Source organism: Pleurodeles waltl, chromosome 3_1 (assembly GCF_031143425.1).
Source record: "Pleurodeles waltl isolate 20211129_DDA chromosome 3_1, aPleWal1.hap1.20221129, whole genome shotgun sequence".
Lineage (NCBI taxonomy): Eukaryota > Metazoa > Chordata > Amphibia > Caudata > Salamandridae > Pleurodeles > Pleurodeles waltl.
This window is the reverse complement of record NC_090440.1, coordinates 1,834,757,591-1,834,777,340: the sequence shown is the minus strand read 5'-3', so window position 1 is coordinate 1,834,777,340 and position 19,750 is coordinate 1,834,757,591. Positions and strand designations below refer to the sequence as shown.

The following is a 19,750-nucleotide window of genomic DNA, read 5'->3' as shown; positions in this document are numbered from 1 at the left end:
TCAAGCATTACATCCATTACTTTGTTTTCTGATGTGAGCAGTGTGCCCGACGTAGATCCATGCTCACTGTGACACTGGAATTAAGCTATTCCTGGTGGATGAGCCCATACTAAGGGCAAAACTGGTGCTGGTTTCCTTGTGTTCCGGTTCAAGGAGAACCTGGCCTGGCAGTTTGCACTGGACTGTTCCCATTGATGCAGAGCCAAGGCTGATTTGCACATGACTGGGTCCAAACTGAGGTGGCCAAAAAACAGCAGCTTGGGATGTGGCCAGAGCGATCGTCAGTGGCTGATATAAATTCAAGCATTCCATCCACCACTTTGTTTTGAGTCCTTTTGATGTCAGCGCCAGCACCAACATCACTGGCACTGGCAGAGGATCCACAACATATTGAGGTGTCTGACGCAGAGCAGACATAATCTCTACCGGGACTGAGGCTCTGCCCCGATCCCAGGAACAACCAATACTCAATATGTTCAACTCACACACAATTCGATTACCAAGTAGCCACTCACATACACTGCACCAACTTTTTGGCTGTACCAAACCTGAGATCTAGGATGGCTTAGTACTTGGAAAAGGTCTACAAAAACAGAGACCAGTCAAAAGCTGCCCAAACAATGGAATTGTCAGATGGCGACATTGGTATAAAACCAACCTGGCTAGAAAGTGTAAGGTATGGAGCAGGTGGCTCCCAGGACCCTCTAACAGAAATTAACAGGATCCTAGTTTGTGCTGGAAAAGGTGGGCAAGGCCACTTATCTGCTGGACCTTGCGCCCCCTCCCCCCCCAAAAGAGTGATGGTTCTTTCACCTTAGTTACATGCCAACACTAAAGTGTTGCTTGTATCATTTTTAAATATGAGTCACTCTACCTTGTGGGATACTCTGCCTACTAAGGGGTGACTTATTCAATATTGCAAACCGGAGTTCTTTCCTGTGAAAAAAGGTTATTTTTACAGGTTTACTTGCAGGTGTAAAGGCTACAGGAGTCAGGCTACTCAGGCTACACAGGTAGGCCTCAAGCCATGTTTTCTTTATCAACTAAATGGATGGCACAACATATGCTGTAGTCTACGGGTGACGGTTAACTTTCCATGCCATTTGGGTGTTTCCTGGGCAGTTGAATATGCCCATTAGAAGTTAGCCAATTTCATTATGTTCTAGAGGTCATGTCAAATTCCCTGGGAACTGGACCGCAGGGCCTCTGTGTGTACAGGAAGGCCCTGTAGTGAACAAGTCAGGAACTCTGGTGCACTGCAGTATCCAGACCAAAAAAGCTAAAATTAGCTTATACTGGTGATTAATTACTAAACAGAGTTTCTGACGTGGTTATCACTATAAATAAGTCAAGTTCTGATTTTTCTAGAGCTCAAGAGTGAGAACTGATTTATACAGAATTGTGACAACTGGAAGAGAAGGCTGAAGGAAGGAGACCCATGAAGGGGGTGTTGGAAGCTAACGTACAGCTCTGATCCTTCCATTGTATAGCTTCGACCCATAGTTTCGGAAATACTTATTTAGGCCCTTTTAGAGTGTTATAGCTAGTTCTGGTTTGAATTATTAAATATTTTATTTTTTTGGCTTGAATTAAATGTAGGGGTCCATGGTGCTGATCTTAAGAAATATAAGGCTCAATGAATATAAATCATTTCAAGAAAATAATTCTCTGTTGCATAAGACCATTTCATTAAATATTTTCAAAGGCAAGTTATTTTGTTAGATTTCACATTTCAATTTCCTTACACTATGATACAAACTATTTTTTTTTCTGCTAGGCATGGGAAGAAAATTCTGAGACATATCTTATAATTATAAAGGGGAATGGCGGAAAAGCATTTTGTGCTGGTGGAGATATCAGAGGTAAGATATCCTGAATGCCATAATTTTTCCTAATATACAGAAATGTTTAATTAATCATGTCAGAAACATTGAACAAAGTCATGACTAAGTCATTCATTCAAAGAAATCTGTGTTATGCAATACGTTTTTGTAGAGCATGACAGTCGCCCAAGGATTTCCTGGCACTAGTAATGACGAATGCAATCACTCAATATAAATATATTCAATTACAGTTTAAAAAGAAACGTTTTAAAAACTTTTGTAAATACTAAATGATTCTTAAGAGCCATGAGCTGAAAAAGCAGCAGGTTCCTTTGTTTGATAGTGACAACAAAGACCAATCAATCATCTACTCTAGATCTTTTAAAACATGGGACTTTAGCTAAAGCAGCTGCTCCAAGTAGAAGTGATTGTGTTTTCTAAGGTGTGAATAACGTTTCCCTAAGTATATATAGGCCCTTGTTGGTAGAATGCCTGATTAAAAATGCAGAGACTCTTAAAAGTAATACCTGTGCTGACTGAAAGTCAATGAAGGTCAGCTATAACTGGAGCCATACACAGCCTCCTATGTGGTCCTAGTAGGGAACAAGCTGCCAGGTTGTGCAATAGTTGCAGTTTGAGACTTCCCCGTATGGGAACACTTTGTTACAAAATGTTGCTGTAATCTAACCATGAAAATATAATGGCATGGAAAAAATGCACTCTTGCAATATATTGGTAAAAAAGGCAGATTTTCTTTAGTTACACAAGGGGATAAAATGAGGTAAAGGTAGGCCAGTTTATTATTCTGGGGTCCCCTGAAATAAAGACTTTTCAGTTATTTTTTACAGAACTAACTGGGAGAGGGGCAGTATCCAGTTAGGAATGGCACCGGGTTAAATCCTATTCGGAACTCATATTGCCAATGGAGATAATTCCTATTTTTGTGTTACATTTAAGCAACTATTTTCTCATCCAAGAGGCCACTTCAATATCACAACTTTTAAACTTAGATTTAGGGCCTGATTTAGTGTTTGGTGGAGGGGTTACTCCATCACAAACATGACGGATATCCCACCCGCCATATTACAAGTTCCATAGGCTATATTGGAATTGTAATAAGGCGGACGGGATATCTGTCATGTTTGTCACAGATTAACACCCTTCGTCAAACTCTAAATTAGGCTCCTTAAATTTCTGATTATGTTTCATCCAGTCTAATTACCAGCTGAGTGATTATCGTTAGCGTAGGTCATAAATGGGAATCTAATAAATCTCAGAAGTCAAGGTAGTGGTATTTTAAACAGAGTGAAGGTGAATGAGGACCTCTTCAGTATCCCTTGATTCATTGGTGTCAAATCCAACTGAAATGATAATAATTTGACTGCTTGAGTTCTGCCTTTAATATATGATTGAATCCAGTTAAATGCTGAATCTCGAGTTCTGCTCTCATATAATCTAGTACTTAAGATATAATGAGAGATCTTATCAAAGGCGGCAGAGAGATCTAACAGAATTAATGCTACTCTGCCACCCTCCTCTATCATCCAGCAGATATTGATACAAAAACTGAAGCTGATTCTGTGCTGTGAATATATCTAAAAACAGATGTGCCAGATCATTAGCTGCTTTGCTTGTCACAAAAGTAGTAATGTGACCATTGATGTGTTTCTCTAAATCTTTATTGCTACAGGCAATTCGGCGATAGAACGATAATTGCTCACTAAATGAGGATCCTTGTTTTTTTAGATAAAGGAATAACAAGTGCCCAGTTCTAAGTAGAATAGAACTGAGATTGTGACAAAAGAGGCATTAAAAACAAGAGTTAGGATATCACTAAAATAGTTCACACCGGTCTGCAAACCTCCTGGTGAACAAGCTTCCAATGGGGAGCCTGACCTAATCACTGGTAAGGGGAAAGGTTCTAAGATATGAGGTCAATAACTGAAAAACCAATTGTATTTGATCAGAGACGTCATCTGCTATGCTGATAGCCAGACTGTTCAGGAAAGACAAAAAAAGTTGTATTCACTGCTGGTTGGTTACAAATAGTGTGTAGTTCAGCATGCAAAAATTCTGTTAGAAAATTACAAAAGTATCGAGATTAGGGGAGTTGCTTTCAATTACCGTCCAGTTTAGTGAGAGAGTTAACTATTTTAAAACTGCCTTGGAAAAATTAAAAGTCTCTTGAATAACATTTCCCAAGAAAGTAATTCATATCTCAATAATTTTTTTTTATGTACACTTAGTTCTGCAAATATGTTTTTTATACTTTCAGTTACTATACTCTAGATTTTTTCTAATGTTTTGAAATTCTGTTTGTTTTGCACTAACTCGACAGGGAGCAGAAGGTATTGTATGCCTGGAAACAATAACCAGTTTTAGCATATCTATTGTATTTACAATCTAGATGCATAATCTGCATACATCTGTTCTAAATCATTTAGAAAAAGGTTCTGGCATTGCTGATCTAATATTTTCACCTGTGAATTTCTGCTGGGGACCTTTGGGGTATAATTCAATTGTGAGATTAACAGGTGTCATTGAGGCACCAGCTCTCATGTTCTACACAAAGTGGTCTGTCGGAGGGAGAGACAAATAATTACAAATATTTGATTTTGGGAACTGATAAAAACACTAAGGGCCTCATTATGAGTTTGGCGGTCCACGGATCGCCAAACTTGGTGGCGGTTGGACCGCCGCATTCCTGGCAGTCCAACTGCCAGATTATGATCCTGGCAGTCGGACCACCAGGAGACCGCTGTCACTGCTGAGATTACGGATCCTGACAGGTTGGGGGGCTGTCGAAGTCGTGGTCAGCCATGGCCGCACCGCCGTGCTGATCATGACTTCACATTCTGCCAGCCTCTTCATGGCGAAGACCCGACCATGTCATGGGCAGTACAGTAGTCCCCCTGCCAGCACCTGCGGAATATGCACTGTCTGCTGGTGTGCGACTGCACTGGGAGCCAAGGCCAATGCAGCCGCACTGTTTACACCAGACTGACTGGCGGAAAAGTTGTAATGTGATGTTTCCGCCACTCGGCCGCCGCCGGGACTGTAATTAGGCCCTAAGTCTGTGTGACCTGTGCTATGAGTGGGAATTACCGCTAACTGGATAAGTTCCAGAGATGCTAAGCCTTCATTAAATCAACAGTATCACTGATCAAGAGTGTCAATCTAAATGTTGAAGTCCCCTCGCAAAAGGAAATTAACTACGGGTAACAGCAGAGGTGTTAAAATTCTAAAATTCCTGGGGTCAGCTTACTCGCTGTACCAGGGGTTCGATCTAAGATGACACAGTGTAAGTAGTTGATAAAGGGAAAGCCTAGCACTTCGGCATATGGAAAGCTACCAAGGGTTATCTGACCATTCTCGTGATTGTCAATTAAAAACACTTGTAGACCCCTTCCCACTCTTTTTGGACCTATCCTACTTTGTAGCCTGATGGGATAGCAGTTGCTAAATTGAGGTCCGAAGCACATAATCCTGAAACACAAAATTACTCATAATTAATTCAAAGAGTTCAGTTTTTGTGTTTAGAAAGGAAGTTCATATTATTATTAAGTACAGTGCAGCTCAGTGAATTATTAAGAACAGCTGATGAGATAGTATTAGATGCTTCACTGTGAGAGGTTGTAGCTATAGTGCAGTGTAAGTTGAACTACAGCCCATCTTCAGTTTTCAGGTAAGTAGGATTGGTGCTTCCGTCTGGAGACAAATTTGGTAAGCATGGGTACTACGATGCGTGATCAGGCCGCAAACAGGTTTGACTTTGACTTGACATACTTTTGCACACCTTCTCGCACCACAGGTGCACCCAAACTTCTTAAATAATATGGGGATCTTCTGCATATGCTCTGTAGGTCCAAAGTGCCCTAAACCTACCGACCGGAGTGCAGACAGAAAAGAGTCTTACTGTGAAATGGCCACAGCTCTGCTAAAAAAAATAACCTGGTGGAATGGCATTTTTCCCAAAATTATTTCTCCACTGTGGTGCTCATAAAGATAACTATGTTTTCTTAGTCCACCATGTTAAAATTGAATTAGTAGTGCAAAACACAGGTGTTTAAAAACAGCGTTTTCAAATACATAAAACAATAAAATAAGGACTTACACAGTGACCTACAAATTCTGAGACAAATTAAACATATTACTCGTAAAACCAAGTACATCGACTCTGGAAGTGTATTCTTCCTGTAATACAGTGGTTCTTAACCTGTGGCTTAGAGACCACTGGGGACCCACGACACCTACTCAGGGGGTCCGCAACAGTTTAGAAATTAGTATATTAACAAATTAATACAGTGTAAATAAATAAATAAATAAAGAAGCAAAATATGCAAATTGGAAATGTTAAAATGTTCTGGAAGTCTGAAGGAATTTGAAACTGGAGGCTAAAAATGAAGTTGTTATCCTTAGATTGGAGCAGTGGAAGTGCACCAAACAGAATATAGTCCCGCTGTGAGTGGGTTTTGGCCATTTGTAGATTAAATAAAATATTTAATCATTTGTGTACTTGTTTGATAAGTGCTTGTTTATGTCATTTTATGTATTGTTTTTACGGTTCAAATAATTGAGCTTGATGAGGCCAGGGTCCCCGAATTCCAATAACGGCTCAGTCGGGGGACCCCCGTTTCCAATAATGGCTCAGTCGGGGGTCTCTGGATTACAATAATGATACAGTGGAGGTCCCTAGATTCCAGTAGTGATTAAGTGGGGATCCACAGGAGTTAAAAGGTTAAGAACCAGTGCTTTCAGCACTTTGAAGTCTGTGGGAAATAATTCTCCAGCATAACACTGTTTTATTTACGTATTTACAAAAACATTCTATGTACTTTTTAGATGTTCAGTATTGGGATGGTGAGAGATATCGAGGTGGTACCACACCTTGTATCTAATGATAACAATTGGGTGAGTTTTAATCTGTGAACAGTTAATAGGTATCTATACAAAACGGAGTTTCTGATCTTTAGGGAATGCCATCTGTACACATAAACTTAATCATTCATGACCTCCTAGCAGGGCACTCATCTGGGGAAGAACGCATTCTATTGAAACAGAAGGAAGATTGCAGCCAGCTGAATTGCCAGTAACTCATACCTGTCAACTTGACCTGCCAAGGTCAGACTGGGAATGTAAACCAACCCTGAAAAAAAAGTACAAACCATCCCCACACTGCAGGAGTACATGATTTGTAATGGACCTTTTGTTCTTTGATGTTTGTGAGATGACAGCCCATCCAGCTCTGAAAGCAACCCTCTTAGACTGCAGCCCCAAGGTGACAGAATAGCATGTGTGGTACTGTCGCCTGCCTTACCTGTGGCATACGTTAGTGACGTATATGGGACAAAGTACCCCACCCTTCACTATAAGGATATTACAATTCATCGAGGAGTTCTTTGACCATATGCAGGAACAAGGTTGAAGGCTGAGTTCCTTTCTCCAAGGTGACTTGCAGTATCCTTATAATATAAGGCACGGGTGTCCTTTAGTCCTCATAATACATGTTTTCACTATTATTCGTCCCACAAAGCACTTAAATCTTTTCTCTGGTGCTCTTTCACATGAGAGATAGGATGTTTGTAAACATGAAGAAAAAAAGTAGAATATCTAGTGCAAAATTAAGCACAGCAAGAAAACAGTTAATTATTTGTTGCTAGAAGATCATAGAATCAGTTTAATACAAGTCAGATATAACCCCTTTCCTGCCAGGCCTTTTTTTGGCTATTTGAGGCAGTTCTTGCTTAGGCCCTTGTAACTTCTTGTCCACATAAGCTACCCACGCCAAATTTGCGTCCTTTTTTCCCCAACATTCTAGGGATTCTATCGGTACCCAGAGTTTGTGGGTTCCGCTCAAGGAGACCACGAAATTAGCCAAAATACATCAAAAATGTCGTTTTTTGTTCTAAACAATGGGAAAAAAGGGCTGCAGAAGAAACCTTGTGTTTTCTTTCCCTGAAAATGACATCAACAAAGGGTTTGCGGTGATAAAATCACTAGCTTCCAGCTTTCAGGAACAGGAAGACTTGAATCAGTAAACCCCATTTTTCAACACAATTTTGGCATTTTACAGGGACATACCCCATTTTTACTATTTTTTTTGTGCTTTTAGACTCCTTCCAGTTAGTGACAGAAATGGGTGTGAAACCAATGCTGGATCTCGGGAAGCTAAACATTTCTGAAAAGTAGACAAAATTATTAATTCAGCAAGGGGTCATTTGTGCAGATCCTACTAGGTTTTCCTACAGACAATAACAGCTGACATAAAAAAAATATTGAAATTGAGGTGAACAAAACAGCCATTTTTCTTCACGTTTTAGTCTGTACCTTTTTTTAAAGCAATATACCGTTACGTCTGCTGGACTCTTCTGGTTGTGGGGATATATAGGGCTTGTAGGTTCAACAAGAACCCTAGATACCCTTGCCAATACTTGAGTGGTGTTGCCCCCCAATCGCAGCTACGGAGGAAAGCACCTTTTTTGCCTTGCTTGTGCAGAGATGGCAGAAGTTCTGGATCTTCAGCTTCCTTCTCAGGAAGTCAAGACCATTGTTTTGACTGAGGTGCTTTAACCTGGCCAATCAGTTCTGAGCCCCTTTTCTCTTTTAATGAGGCACTTAGGGACACACTTTTGGGGACCTGGCACAAATCCTTGTCAAACTTCCCTGTTAACACTACAGATTTGCTTGGAAGAGCCATGGCACCAGTGAGGGCATCCGCAGGCATGACTGTGTACGTTCCACGGGGGTTTCAGGAGATCCAGACTTTCATACCCAACACCCTCCTCCGGAGAGCCTCATTGTACAGGTTTTGGCCAGCAACATTCAGTTAAATTCCTTCCTGACTACTCCCCTTGACAGGGAATCAAAAAGAACAGCGACCTCAGGGAAACAGGTCTTCCCCTTCTGTGCGTTTAGCCCTCTGCTCTGTAAATGCTAGCTGCCGTCTAGACTGCTGTTCTCACGCCTTGCGGGATTCTGTGGCTCCGATACTCCCCATGGTGTGGGAAAGTGGCACCCTGTTGCAGTACCCCCCAGTTTTTACCTGGTCTCTTGATACAACTTGGACTGGAGTGCACTGGGATCCTGCTAACCAGGCCCACAGTGCCAATGTTCTTTCCCTAAAATTGCAAAAGTATTAGCACAATTTGCAACACCTTTAGCTACCACTGTATCTCCCTAGTAAATGGTACTCGGGTACTGAGGGCATGGAGTACTAAGGGTAGGCCCCTCAAGGCAGCAGCACAGATTGTGCCACCCTCAGGGACCATGCATTGAAGTGCACCCAGCACTGTGATTGCAGGCTGGGTGTCCTGGTTCAATCCTAAGTTGCAAAACTGACATGGCACAGTCTGTGTGCCATGTCCACTACACACTGCATGCAATATAGATAAGTCACTCCTGTGGTAGGCCTTCCAGCCCTAAGGCAAGGTGCACTATACTGCATGTGTGGGCAGCAGAGATGCAGGAGCAATATGTCTTTACTATGTTTCTGCCAAACCTGGGACATAGTAAGTAAACAGAGCAGCCAGTTTATATGGATGTGCCGGACGCTGGTCAGTAAAGGTTTCCCAGCTACGTGATGGCCACTCTTCACCCTGTGTTGTTTCATATCAAACAACTCAGAATGCTAAATCCAAACTGATTCCAGTATTGGATTTATTGCAAAATGTACCCAGAGGTCACCTTAGAGGTGTGCCCCCTGCAAAAGCTAACTACCATTGCATGGTTGCTGGTGGTCACAACCAGCTTGCTACCACTAGACAGGATTCTGGATCCTGGGATGAGAGCCTGTGCTCTCTGGGTCCAGAGAACAAAGCCCTTCCAGGGCAGAGATGTGCACAGCCCTGCCTATGAGCTTTAAAGGGCTTACTGCCCTTGAAACTCGACAACCAGCCCTGCTCCTAGCAGCAGATTGCCACCCCCGTTGCAAATGCCCACTTTTGGGGTAACAACGATGGGAAAATGCACAAAGGACAGGAGGAGTGGCCACCCACAGCTTGCACCACCCCTAAGGTGTTGCATCCGAGGTGACCCCTCCATTTCATTTTCTTCAATCTTGAATGGTAGGAAAATAGCCTATCAGGGATAGAAAAGTGACCCCCTACCCACAGGAAGAGGTCACATATAGGTGTAGCCAGCCTAAGGTAGATGACCCGTTGGTCACTACTAGGTACTCCCCTAAATGCCCACTAAATGCAGTATTTAGTGGGCACCCCTAGACCTGCAGATCAGATTCCAAGGACACAAGAAGACCAGCAACACAGAAGACCCAAGGCTTGAGAGTTGCATTCCTACTGCACAAAGAAAAAGGCGCCAAACCCTCCCTGCAGCACCCAGGAGTCGACAATCGCCGCTGAGGGGTTGCTTGGACATCAGACGGACTATAAAAATCCCCTGAGGACCTCCACGCTTCTGAAAATCATTGAAGATCTCCCTCCAGAGTGAAAGCATCACTCTTTTTCAACAAAGACCAGTGAAGTCCAATTCACTGACCAGCTGCTGACCAAGGAACTGGATGCCGCTGCAGGGCCAAATTTCACTTGACGGACTGTGAGGACAAAACCTGCAAGCCAAACTTACTATTCACTATGGACTGGACACTACGGATTCACTCAGCAGAGCTGTAGGCACCACTGTGGGCCTTCGCAGACTTGCCTGGATACATTCCTCTGAGTTTTCTAGGGGCATTCAGGTGAGTCGTATGGGCATGCTATTTGAAAGTTCCCATTTTTTGGGGAACAAAGTGGATTTTGCCCCGGAATCTCTGCGCTATCAGATTCTCCCCCCCGTGGCCATGGTATAGACTTTCAAGGGCTTTTATAGGCTAGCAAGTCCAGCCAGTGCAACAATACCTCCAATACTTTAGTGGCTGAGGCACCCAAAACATGTGGACAACAACAGCAGCGTGCAGCCTAATCTTCCCACTCTTCCAGCTGCTGCAGCCCCAAGCCCTTGACAACACATATCCAGTCTGTTGGAGGCAGGATCTGATAGGATCTGACAGTTTCTGCCAATGTGGCAGACAATAACTTTGGACAAGTGAGACCTGCAAGTTGTGTCATTGGGTTACTCCCTACCATTGCTAGAAGACCTAACGTAGCTTTCACCAGTCCTACAACACCTTCCTGTACCTCAGCAACTAGCTGTTGAAGGCAGGCTTGCCCCAGGCAGTGATCCGCCACTAGAAGGGAAAACCCTCTAATTTTATTGGGGTTTACTATCAACCTGCCCAAGTCACATCTGATTCCTTCCCAGACGTTCCTCTTCATCAGAGCCGTTCTGAACACAGTGCAGTTTTACTCGTATTTTCTGGAGCAGAGAGTACAGGATATTTTGGGGTATGATCTTGATGTTTCAACCTCTGTCCAGGAACCCTGAGAGGGTGATTCTGAAGTTGCTGGAACTGATGGCTTCCTGCATCCTGATGGTCAAGTATGTCAGATGACATATGTGGCACTGCAGTGGGGTCTGAAGTCCCAGTGGACAAAACACCATAGGGGGGGATCTGTCATATCTGGTCCAGATTTTAGAAGAGCCTGCAGAAGGTCTGCAGTGGTGGTTGCGTGATTGTTATTCGGTCAGCAGCACACTCCTCACCTTACCCCACCCAGAGATCACAGTAATTCCTGATGCAGTACATCTGAGTTGGGGAGTTCATCTGGGAGAGTTTGACATCAGAGGTGATGTCATCAAGGGAAGCTGATGCATGTGCTCAAAGACAACCTCACTGCCATGTGGTACTGCAACCAGCAGGACTGGGTGGGGTTGTGGAACCTGTGGGAGGAAGTATTGCATCTATGAACGTGGCTAGATTGCCAAGGAATATTTATGGTGACACACTACGTGGCGGGTTCCCTGAATGCAAAAGTGGACAAACTAAACTGTCTATGCCTTACAGATCACGATTGCCAATTACATCTGGCGGTGGCTCAGAGTCGCTTCTGTGAATGGGAAGAGCCTGGCTTGATCTTTTTGCTATTGTGGGGAATGAGTAAGGCCAGCACCTTGCGCACTGGAGTTTCAAAGGTATCTCTCACTCTGAGATGCTTTCTGCATAAAGTAGAACTCAGACTTCTGGACCTTCCTACCAATACTTTTGCCACAAGTTCTAAAGAAGATCAGGACTAGCTAGACCCAAGTAATCTTAGTGGCTCTTGATTGGGCACAGAGAGTATGCTAACTTGAACTGTTGGGTATGATAATCATTTTCTGTGATCAGGCTGCCTCTTTTGGGGGGGGATCTTCTGTAGCATCAGCAGTACTGAGTCCTGCAATTGAACCTGCCCTGCGTTCACTTCCATGCTTCAGAATTGAGCAGTGACAACTGAGTGCCTTCAACCTTCCTCCGAAAGTTGTTGATATCATCTTGACAGGCAGGGATTCCTCAACTAAATCTGTATATGCCTGCCACTGGAATAATTTTGTGGCCTGCAAAACAGATCGACCTTTTCCATGTCAAACTGTCTGAGGTTTTTTTCTTTAAATTGTCCCTATTCTAGGAAGGCCTTGCTTTGGGCACTGTTAAATCGTTTGGCCTTTTTGTGGTTGCTGGTCTAGTCCTCACGGTTCAAGGCACCAGTTGTGATGTGTTTCCCTAAGTAGTTAAATATGTTTCTCCTTTCTCTATTGTGCCTCAATGGGATTTAAATTTGGTCATCACATTTTTTATGTGTGCACCCTTTGAGCCTTTACACATTTGTTTTCTCCGACTCCTCACCCTCAAGACACATTTTCCTTTCACCACAACATCGGCATGGCCCTGTCTGTTAACCCTCCCTAACCTCTTTCTAACCAGACAAGCAGGTTCTGCTGACTCGTGCCTCCTTCCTTCTGTTGGTAGTGACCAAATTTCATGGCAGTCAGAGCAATAGCTTTCCACTGTACTTTGCTCTGCCTCACCACTATAAGGAGGAGAAGAGTCTTCACCAGCTGGATCCAAAAAGGGCTCTCAGCTTTTACACTGACTGTACAAGAGAATACCAGGACAACGATCAGCTATCTATCAGTCACAGGAGCAAAGAAAGGCAAGACTATGCAGATGAAGGACCATCTTGCGCTGGACCGTACCCTGCATTAAGATCGGCTGTGCACTTGCCAGAAAGCAGCCCCATGATGGTTTGCGGGCTCATCTCCAGAGCCAAGACTGCTACCACTACATTGGCACACAGGCATCCGTTCTAGACATTTGTAAGGCTGCTACGTGGGTGTCACTTCATATGTCAACAAGGCATGACTATCTGGACAGCCAAATCACCCAAGAAAGGTATTCTGTCAACTTAGTTCTTCAGGGCTTTTTGGTTTCAGTTGCTTCACAGACCTCCTGGAAGGTACTGCTTTTGTATTTAGTCAAAAGGTGAGGAGTATGCAGTCTCTTATCGAAAAAACATGTTACTTACCTTCGATAACGCTATTTGTGGTAAAGACTCTATGTAACCACATATTCCTTCCTGATCCTCCTGCCTCCCCATTCTGTGAACTGGTATCTTTCATCTAATAAAATTCCAGGTGAGAGTCACGATTGATCTGATTTTGGCTCTGCGTCTGTGGACACGAATGGGTCAGAAAGCAACTAATGTCACCGCCCAGGGAGGCGCCTATATAAGCCTGCACATGTCACATCCAGTGTGGAATGACTGGAATAGAGAGCAGCCAGCAGCACCTGCTGGTGTGCAGGGGGTACTGCTGAAGACGCCTGGGGGAATAACCAAAAAGGCTAGATAGAGTTGCTACCAAAAGGAGAGTTACCGAGATAAGCACCTTGTTCACTTGTACGCAGATCTGCTACTATATAATGCTAGGTTACGCTGTTTTTGGGCCTGCACGATTGGAACTTGAATCCGCTAAGCTACTATACCATTAATTGCTACTTGATTGATAATAAGTAGTATGGGGTTGGTGGGTGCTCCCATGGGTGCTGTTTATGTGTTATTCTAGAAATGCAAGTTTCAGTTGCAGTTGTGAAAGTTCTGCTAGGTGTACACAAATTCCACAGCTATAAACAGTGGGTTTTCTTATTTTATCTTACTGGGTTTTCCAAGAAGAGTGCCAGGGGATTTGTCATTGACCATTTGACAATGACAACTTTGTGGATATTCACAAACATTTAGGGGGTTATTCTAACTTTGGAGGAGTGTTAATCCGTCCCAAAAGTGATGGTAAAGTGACGGATATACCACCAGCCGTATTACGAGTTCCATAGGATATAATGGACTCGTAATACGGCTGGTGGTAAATCCGTCACTTTTCTGTCACTTTTGGGACGGATTAACACCTCCTCCAAAGTTAGAATAACCCCCTTAGTGCCTTCCCACACTTCTGCATGCACTCCTATTTGAAAGGAAAGTAAGTGATGTGTTATGGAACTCATGCTGAACAAAAAGCTTCTATTGGGAAATAATTTTCCAATATCCTCACTTATATTTTATGGTTAGGAAATCGATATCCTAGAAACATATATATTTTAAATTCTAATAATAAAATATATCACTGCTGTGTCATTAAAATTGAGCTAAAAATGCAGTGATGTGTGTAAAAGTGTATATAGTACACATTTTTCAAAAAGTTGGAGGGTTTGAGAAAGCTTCACATGAAAATATTGCTGTATAGAGGGAAAAAAGTTTTGCTTTTCTCAAACTCTTCAAATGCATAATTTGCACAATACAGGCACTCTGTAGTCCTAGATTAGTCGTCAGAAGCACACATCAATAAAGGTAATAAAACCGTAATTATGAATTCAGTATGCCTGAGGCCTTAGTGAATCAGGTTGGGATTTAAAAGTAGACAAAAGTTTTCTCTAATATCTAATCTCTTTTTTAATTAGATCCTTAAAGTTTATCACTTGCTGGTCGAGTCCTCTGCTCATTGTCTTACCCAGCCTGGCAGGCTGGGTTAGGAAGAGTTTGTTCACACAGCATATTGCCATTTATGATAAAAAAAACATACATAGCAGCACAAGCTCAGAAGGAGACGTCTTCTACAAAATTACATTACATGCTTTCTCTCTTGCCACTCGCCTTCACACCAATCAAGACCAGAGGAAAGGCTAGTGAGGTCTCTGCTTGGCGAATGCTGTGCGTGGCCTCTGCCGTAGGCTTTGTCTGAATGCGGTTGTGCTATGTATGCTGTATAGCCACACACCTCTGCTCAGATGGCAATGGCATGGGCTGTCTGCCATTTTATTTGTGATCAGCATTACGTCATCTGTAGCTTAATGCTTGAGATTGGCACAATCTGGCTGCTGCACAATCATATTTCTTGCGTTCATTCATTTAAGAAAGCAGCTAAGGTAACAGATCGAACAGAAGGTAATGATTTGAGAGATGACAGCAAAAGTAGAGAGGACCCCTAATTTAAACTCCACGTCCAGCAACACATATGAACTGATTACTTACTACAAACGCAGTTCAGTGCATGGTAGAGAATGTCAAACAAGCTAGGTTAAAGGAGAACAGTAACTGCAGTAGACCATGTGAAGCTACATTTTTTTAAAATTACATTTTGCATATGAGTAACAACAAATGACCACGCACTCCACTGACACATCCTGGGGGCAAGGGTTCGCCAAGGCCTGGCCCCACAGGGGAGTCCTGCAAGGCGATCCAGCGCACCGAAGCGCTAAGCAACTGTACCTCGATTCCTAGGTCTTAAGAATGAGATATGTTTGGAGGAGGGACCAAATGTATGCGAGCTGAGAATGGGCCGGCATCAAATCACAGTAGGCCGATAGGTGTTCCTGACAATACGCAGCATCTTTCAGCCAATCTACCTTATGCGATGCCTGATTTTTCCCCAGCACATTGCAACTATGCACTTCGCCAATACAAGCAGCAAGCCTACTAGCTTCCTTGACATAGGCTGTATGTCCTTTACATACCCTAAGAGTGTAACCAGGGGGCTGCACAGGTTTGCCAGACCAGTCATTATGCCAATTGTGTCCAACACTTCCCGCCATAAGTCCTGTATCCTGCTGCTACCCCAAGCAGAGTGCAGAAAGTCTGCATCCAGTATCGAGCACCTAGGGCACCTTGCATCTGCTTGCAGTCCCATATGCCAGAGTCGCTGTGGGGTATAATATATATGATTTATGAACTTGAAATGTATTAATTGTAACCTGAAATTAGGGGAGAGTTCATGCATATGCGCGCAACAATACCGCCAGACGTCCTCCGGGAGGCGCACATCTAAGCCTCATTCCCATTGTAGCCTGGCCGTAGGTCTCGTTGAGTGAGCGGTTGTCAGCATGATAGCGTACAAACTGGTAACTAGCCTCTGGGGCATCCGGGCTGTTTATAACAGCTCGAAGGGAAGTCCGGGCTCCACACACTCACTGCCGCTCTAATCTGGAGATATGTCCGGCAGTGTAGTGCAGTGCAGCGCAGTATTGTAGGGTTCACAGAGCGCGGTCTCCGGGGAATTGGCCATCCGGATACAATGATCCCATTGTAGTCAACTGCATGTTGCAAAGGTATTTGCGAACCTCACCGCCCCCCTCCAGCTGCAATCTGGGGTGGTCTAATATGGACACTGAGGGTGCATATAACAAAGGGGCACCAGTACGTCGGAACAGCACCTGCCAGGCTAGGGCTGTACATGCCACTGTATTAATGTCTGCCTGAGTCTGCCCCGGAGGATAGTATAACACCATGGAAAGCTTGTTCGGCCATATGGAATCATGTCCAGGGGCCGAATGTGGTAAGTATCTAATGGGTGGGTCCAGAAGTGCGGGTATTGTGCCTGGGCACAATTGTAATGGAGCTCCAGGTCAGGGGCCACTAATCCCCCCCCATTTCAAAGGGTTGAGTTAGCATTTCCCGTGTAATCCTGGGCTGCTTGTCTGCCCAAACCAGCAAAATTAGTAGGGACAGAAGTTGCTTTTTGAGACTGGCTGTGATTGCGAGAGGAATATTAATGAATAAGTACAAAAATGTAGGCAATATTACCATCTTGGCGATCACTATTTGACCAGTTAGTGAGAGAGGGAGAGAGCACCAGGCCGTGACCTTGTCCTCCAGCCACGCGATCGCCTTGCTGTAATTTTTGCCCCAAACCTCATTTACATCTCTAGTTTACCAGATCCCTAAGTATCAAACTGGCTTGGACGCCCAACGTAGAGGGTAATCCGAGAGGTGTGGGGTTGTGACATCCGTCAATGGGAAGATTAAATCAATACTATAATTGGACGTTGCTGGAATGCTTGCCCCCGGTTATTGTGATCCTGTCATAGACAGGCTGCCAGCGGCTTCATCGCAAGCAGCAGTGGGGGTCTGTATGATTCGTATAACCAGGGGTCTTTCCCGGGCTTCAGTGCAGTGACTATGAGGGTTTTGCGGAGCAAAGGGGGAAGTATGCCTCCTCCAGGGGCTCTGCATTAATTTCTAGCAGGTGAGGTGCTAATAGTTCTGCATACTCCTTATAAAAGGCCGCTGTGAACCTATCCAAACCTGGTGCCTTATCACTTGGTAGATCACGGATGACCCGAGTAACATCTTCAATTGAAAAGAGGGACTCCAAGTATTGTCTGTGTGTGCCCTCCAGCCGTAGCAGACTGGTGTCAAAATATTCAGTGTACTGCACAGGGTCTGGCTCCTCCAATGCGGAGTATAAAGGGACATAGAAATCCTTCATAATTCTCTGCACTTCCACTGTTCCGACACAGCGCCCCCGCATCTTTAAGTGCAACAATGTAATCACCTGTCCAGGGTTTCCGCAACATTGCGACAAGCACCTTACCAGCTCTCTCACCCTCCCCATAGTGCTGCGCTGGTGCCTCCTTCCCCAGAAACAAACTTTGCGCTGCTCTGCTTCCTCATACTGTGACAACTTGTCTCTTGCCTCTCCCAGGAGAGCTCCATCCATACTTTTGCTGTAGCAATGCTCCAGGGATGCCAGCTGGGACTCCAAGTCAGCCAGGTCACGCACAGCACCCAAAGCACCCCATGCTGCTTGGTGAGGCATACCCCACAAACCACTGCCTTAAAGGCTTCCCAGAGCACGCTGGAAGAGGATACAGGGCATTGGTTATGGGCAAAATAATCCACAGTTGCCTCCCGAACTTCTTCCCTTAATGCTTGATCATGCAGTGCCCCACTGGGAAGGTGCCCGGCGAACTCCCAACAGACGTTCCCAAGAATCAATAGCTCAAGGAACACTGGAGAGTGATACGATAATGTGCGTGACAAGTGCTCAACCTTTGTTGTCCAGAGCACTACATCTCTAGTCCCAAGCCACATATCTATGCGTGACCAGCTGTTATGCATTGTGTTAATGCAGGTGCCCTCCCTGCGCCTGCTATGCCTTGCCCTCCAAATGTCTACCAAAGCATGGTCTGTCATTATGTCAGTCAAAACCTTTGCCACTGCCTGATGTGGGAGACGCCTGTGGCTGTCCCGGTCTACAGCAGGGTTGAGCACCAAGTTAAAACCACTGCTCGACAGCAGGGTCCCAGACCCACACACCAGGCGCCAAGCCTCCACAAAAAACTTTGGTTCGTCTTCATTGGGGCCATATAGCGATAGCAGCCGAAAGGGACGGTAATAGAGCATTCCTGATAGCATTACACAGCGGCCGTTCGGATCACAGAGCACCCTCCCAGTGCAACACGGCAGCCCCCTGCTTATAATTATTAACAACCCCGTACATATCCAGAGTATGTTGCAATATGACATTCCCCCATCCAGCCCGCTCACAGTTGTGATCTTGTTTCAGCAGATAAGTGGACTGCATGCAGACGCCAATCGCATGGTGGGGTAGGTATGCCGATAATAGTTTAATTTTGCGTGTGTCAATCAGTCCCCTTACATTCCAAGATATGCATCCCACTGTAGCTTGTTTGCTGTGGTCTTTCATACAACTACCCGCATCTTGCATAAGCAGCAGCCTCCTCCATCGTAGCACCAACTGATACTGAGTACAAGGACAGGAAAAAGGGAAGGAGAGGACACCATAGGAGTAATTACAAAACTTCTAACCAACATATCCTGTCCCACCCACCGCCCACGTTGGCCCCCCAATCGGGTCAGACTAGCCCTCCCCAGCCTAACACAGTCCTGCGTGTGACCCCTGACCCCAAGAGTGTATCCATTTTCTTGGACTCATCCAACGGGGCATTGGTGTGGCCATAGGGCCCACCCCCAAAGTGGGTGGGAGGGCAGGAGATCCAACAGCAAGGTAAACCGATTAGGCCAGGAGCCGCCATGCCTAGAGATATTGTTTGCGGTGCCGGGCCCACCTGCATTTTGACTCTTGATCAACAATAAATGTATTGTTTAGTCATTGTCACTGAGGCAGATCCCGTCGTCTTCATTGACAGGTCCACTTTCTTTGGGAGGGTTTTAAGAAACTTTGTGGCCTGCTTCGGATCAGTGAAGAAATGCAGTTTGGTGTTATGCTGGATTCTCAGCTTGGATGGATGGATTAGTGAGTATTTTGCTTCTGTTTGATTCAGGGTACGTTTTACTGGTAGAAACACCCTGTGCACCGCCTTCACACCAGGGGTATATTCTGGGAACATGCTGAGCGTATTATTGTTGTAGACAATGGGTCTGCGCTCAAGGGCCAATCATAGTACTGTGCCTCGGTCTCTATAATTTACCAGGTGTGCTATAATGGGTCGGGTGGGAGTCCCAGGAGGTGGTCCAGGGCCCAACGATCTACGAGCCTGCTCCAGCACTGGGGAGAGATCACCAATGTCCGTTGATTCGCGAACCCCCAGGACACGGAGATAATTCTGCCACGAACGGGCTTCAAGGTCTTCATTTTTGTTACTGATTAGCTCAAGCACTAGCTACATCCTAAGGAGGCGTTTATCCCTGGCACGCCGCTCATCCTCCAAGTCCGAAGTACTGGACTCCACCTGATCCAGGTGAGGATCATGGTCGTCTACCATATCCTTCAGACAGTCCATGCGATCAGTGAAGTGGTCCAATTTA

The 19,750-nt window shown here is 44.6% G+C and overlaps 1 protein-coding gene across 1 annotated transcript in view; it reads left to right on the top strand.

Annotated features, from left to right (window-relative positions):
• The window catches only part of HIBCH (3-hydroxyisobutyryl-CoA hydrolase), a 671,455-nt gene that overhangs the window by 68,750 nt on the left and 582,955 nt on the right, over positions 1–19,750 (top strand). The window contains exon 4 of the mRNA XM_069225902.1: positions 1,778–1,862. Coding sequence (XP_069082003.1) covers positions 1,778–1,862 — 85 coding nt within the window. The remainder of the gene's footprint in view (positions 1–1,777; positions 1,863–19,750) is intronic.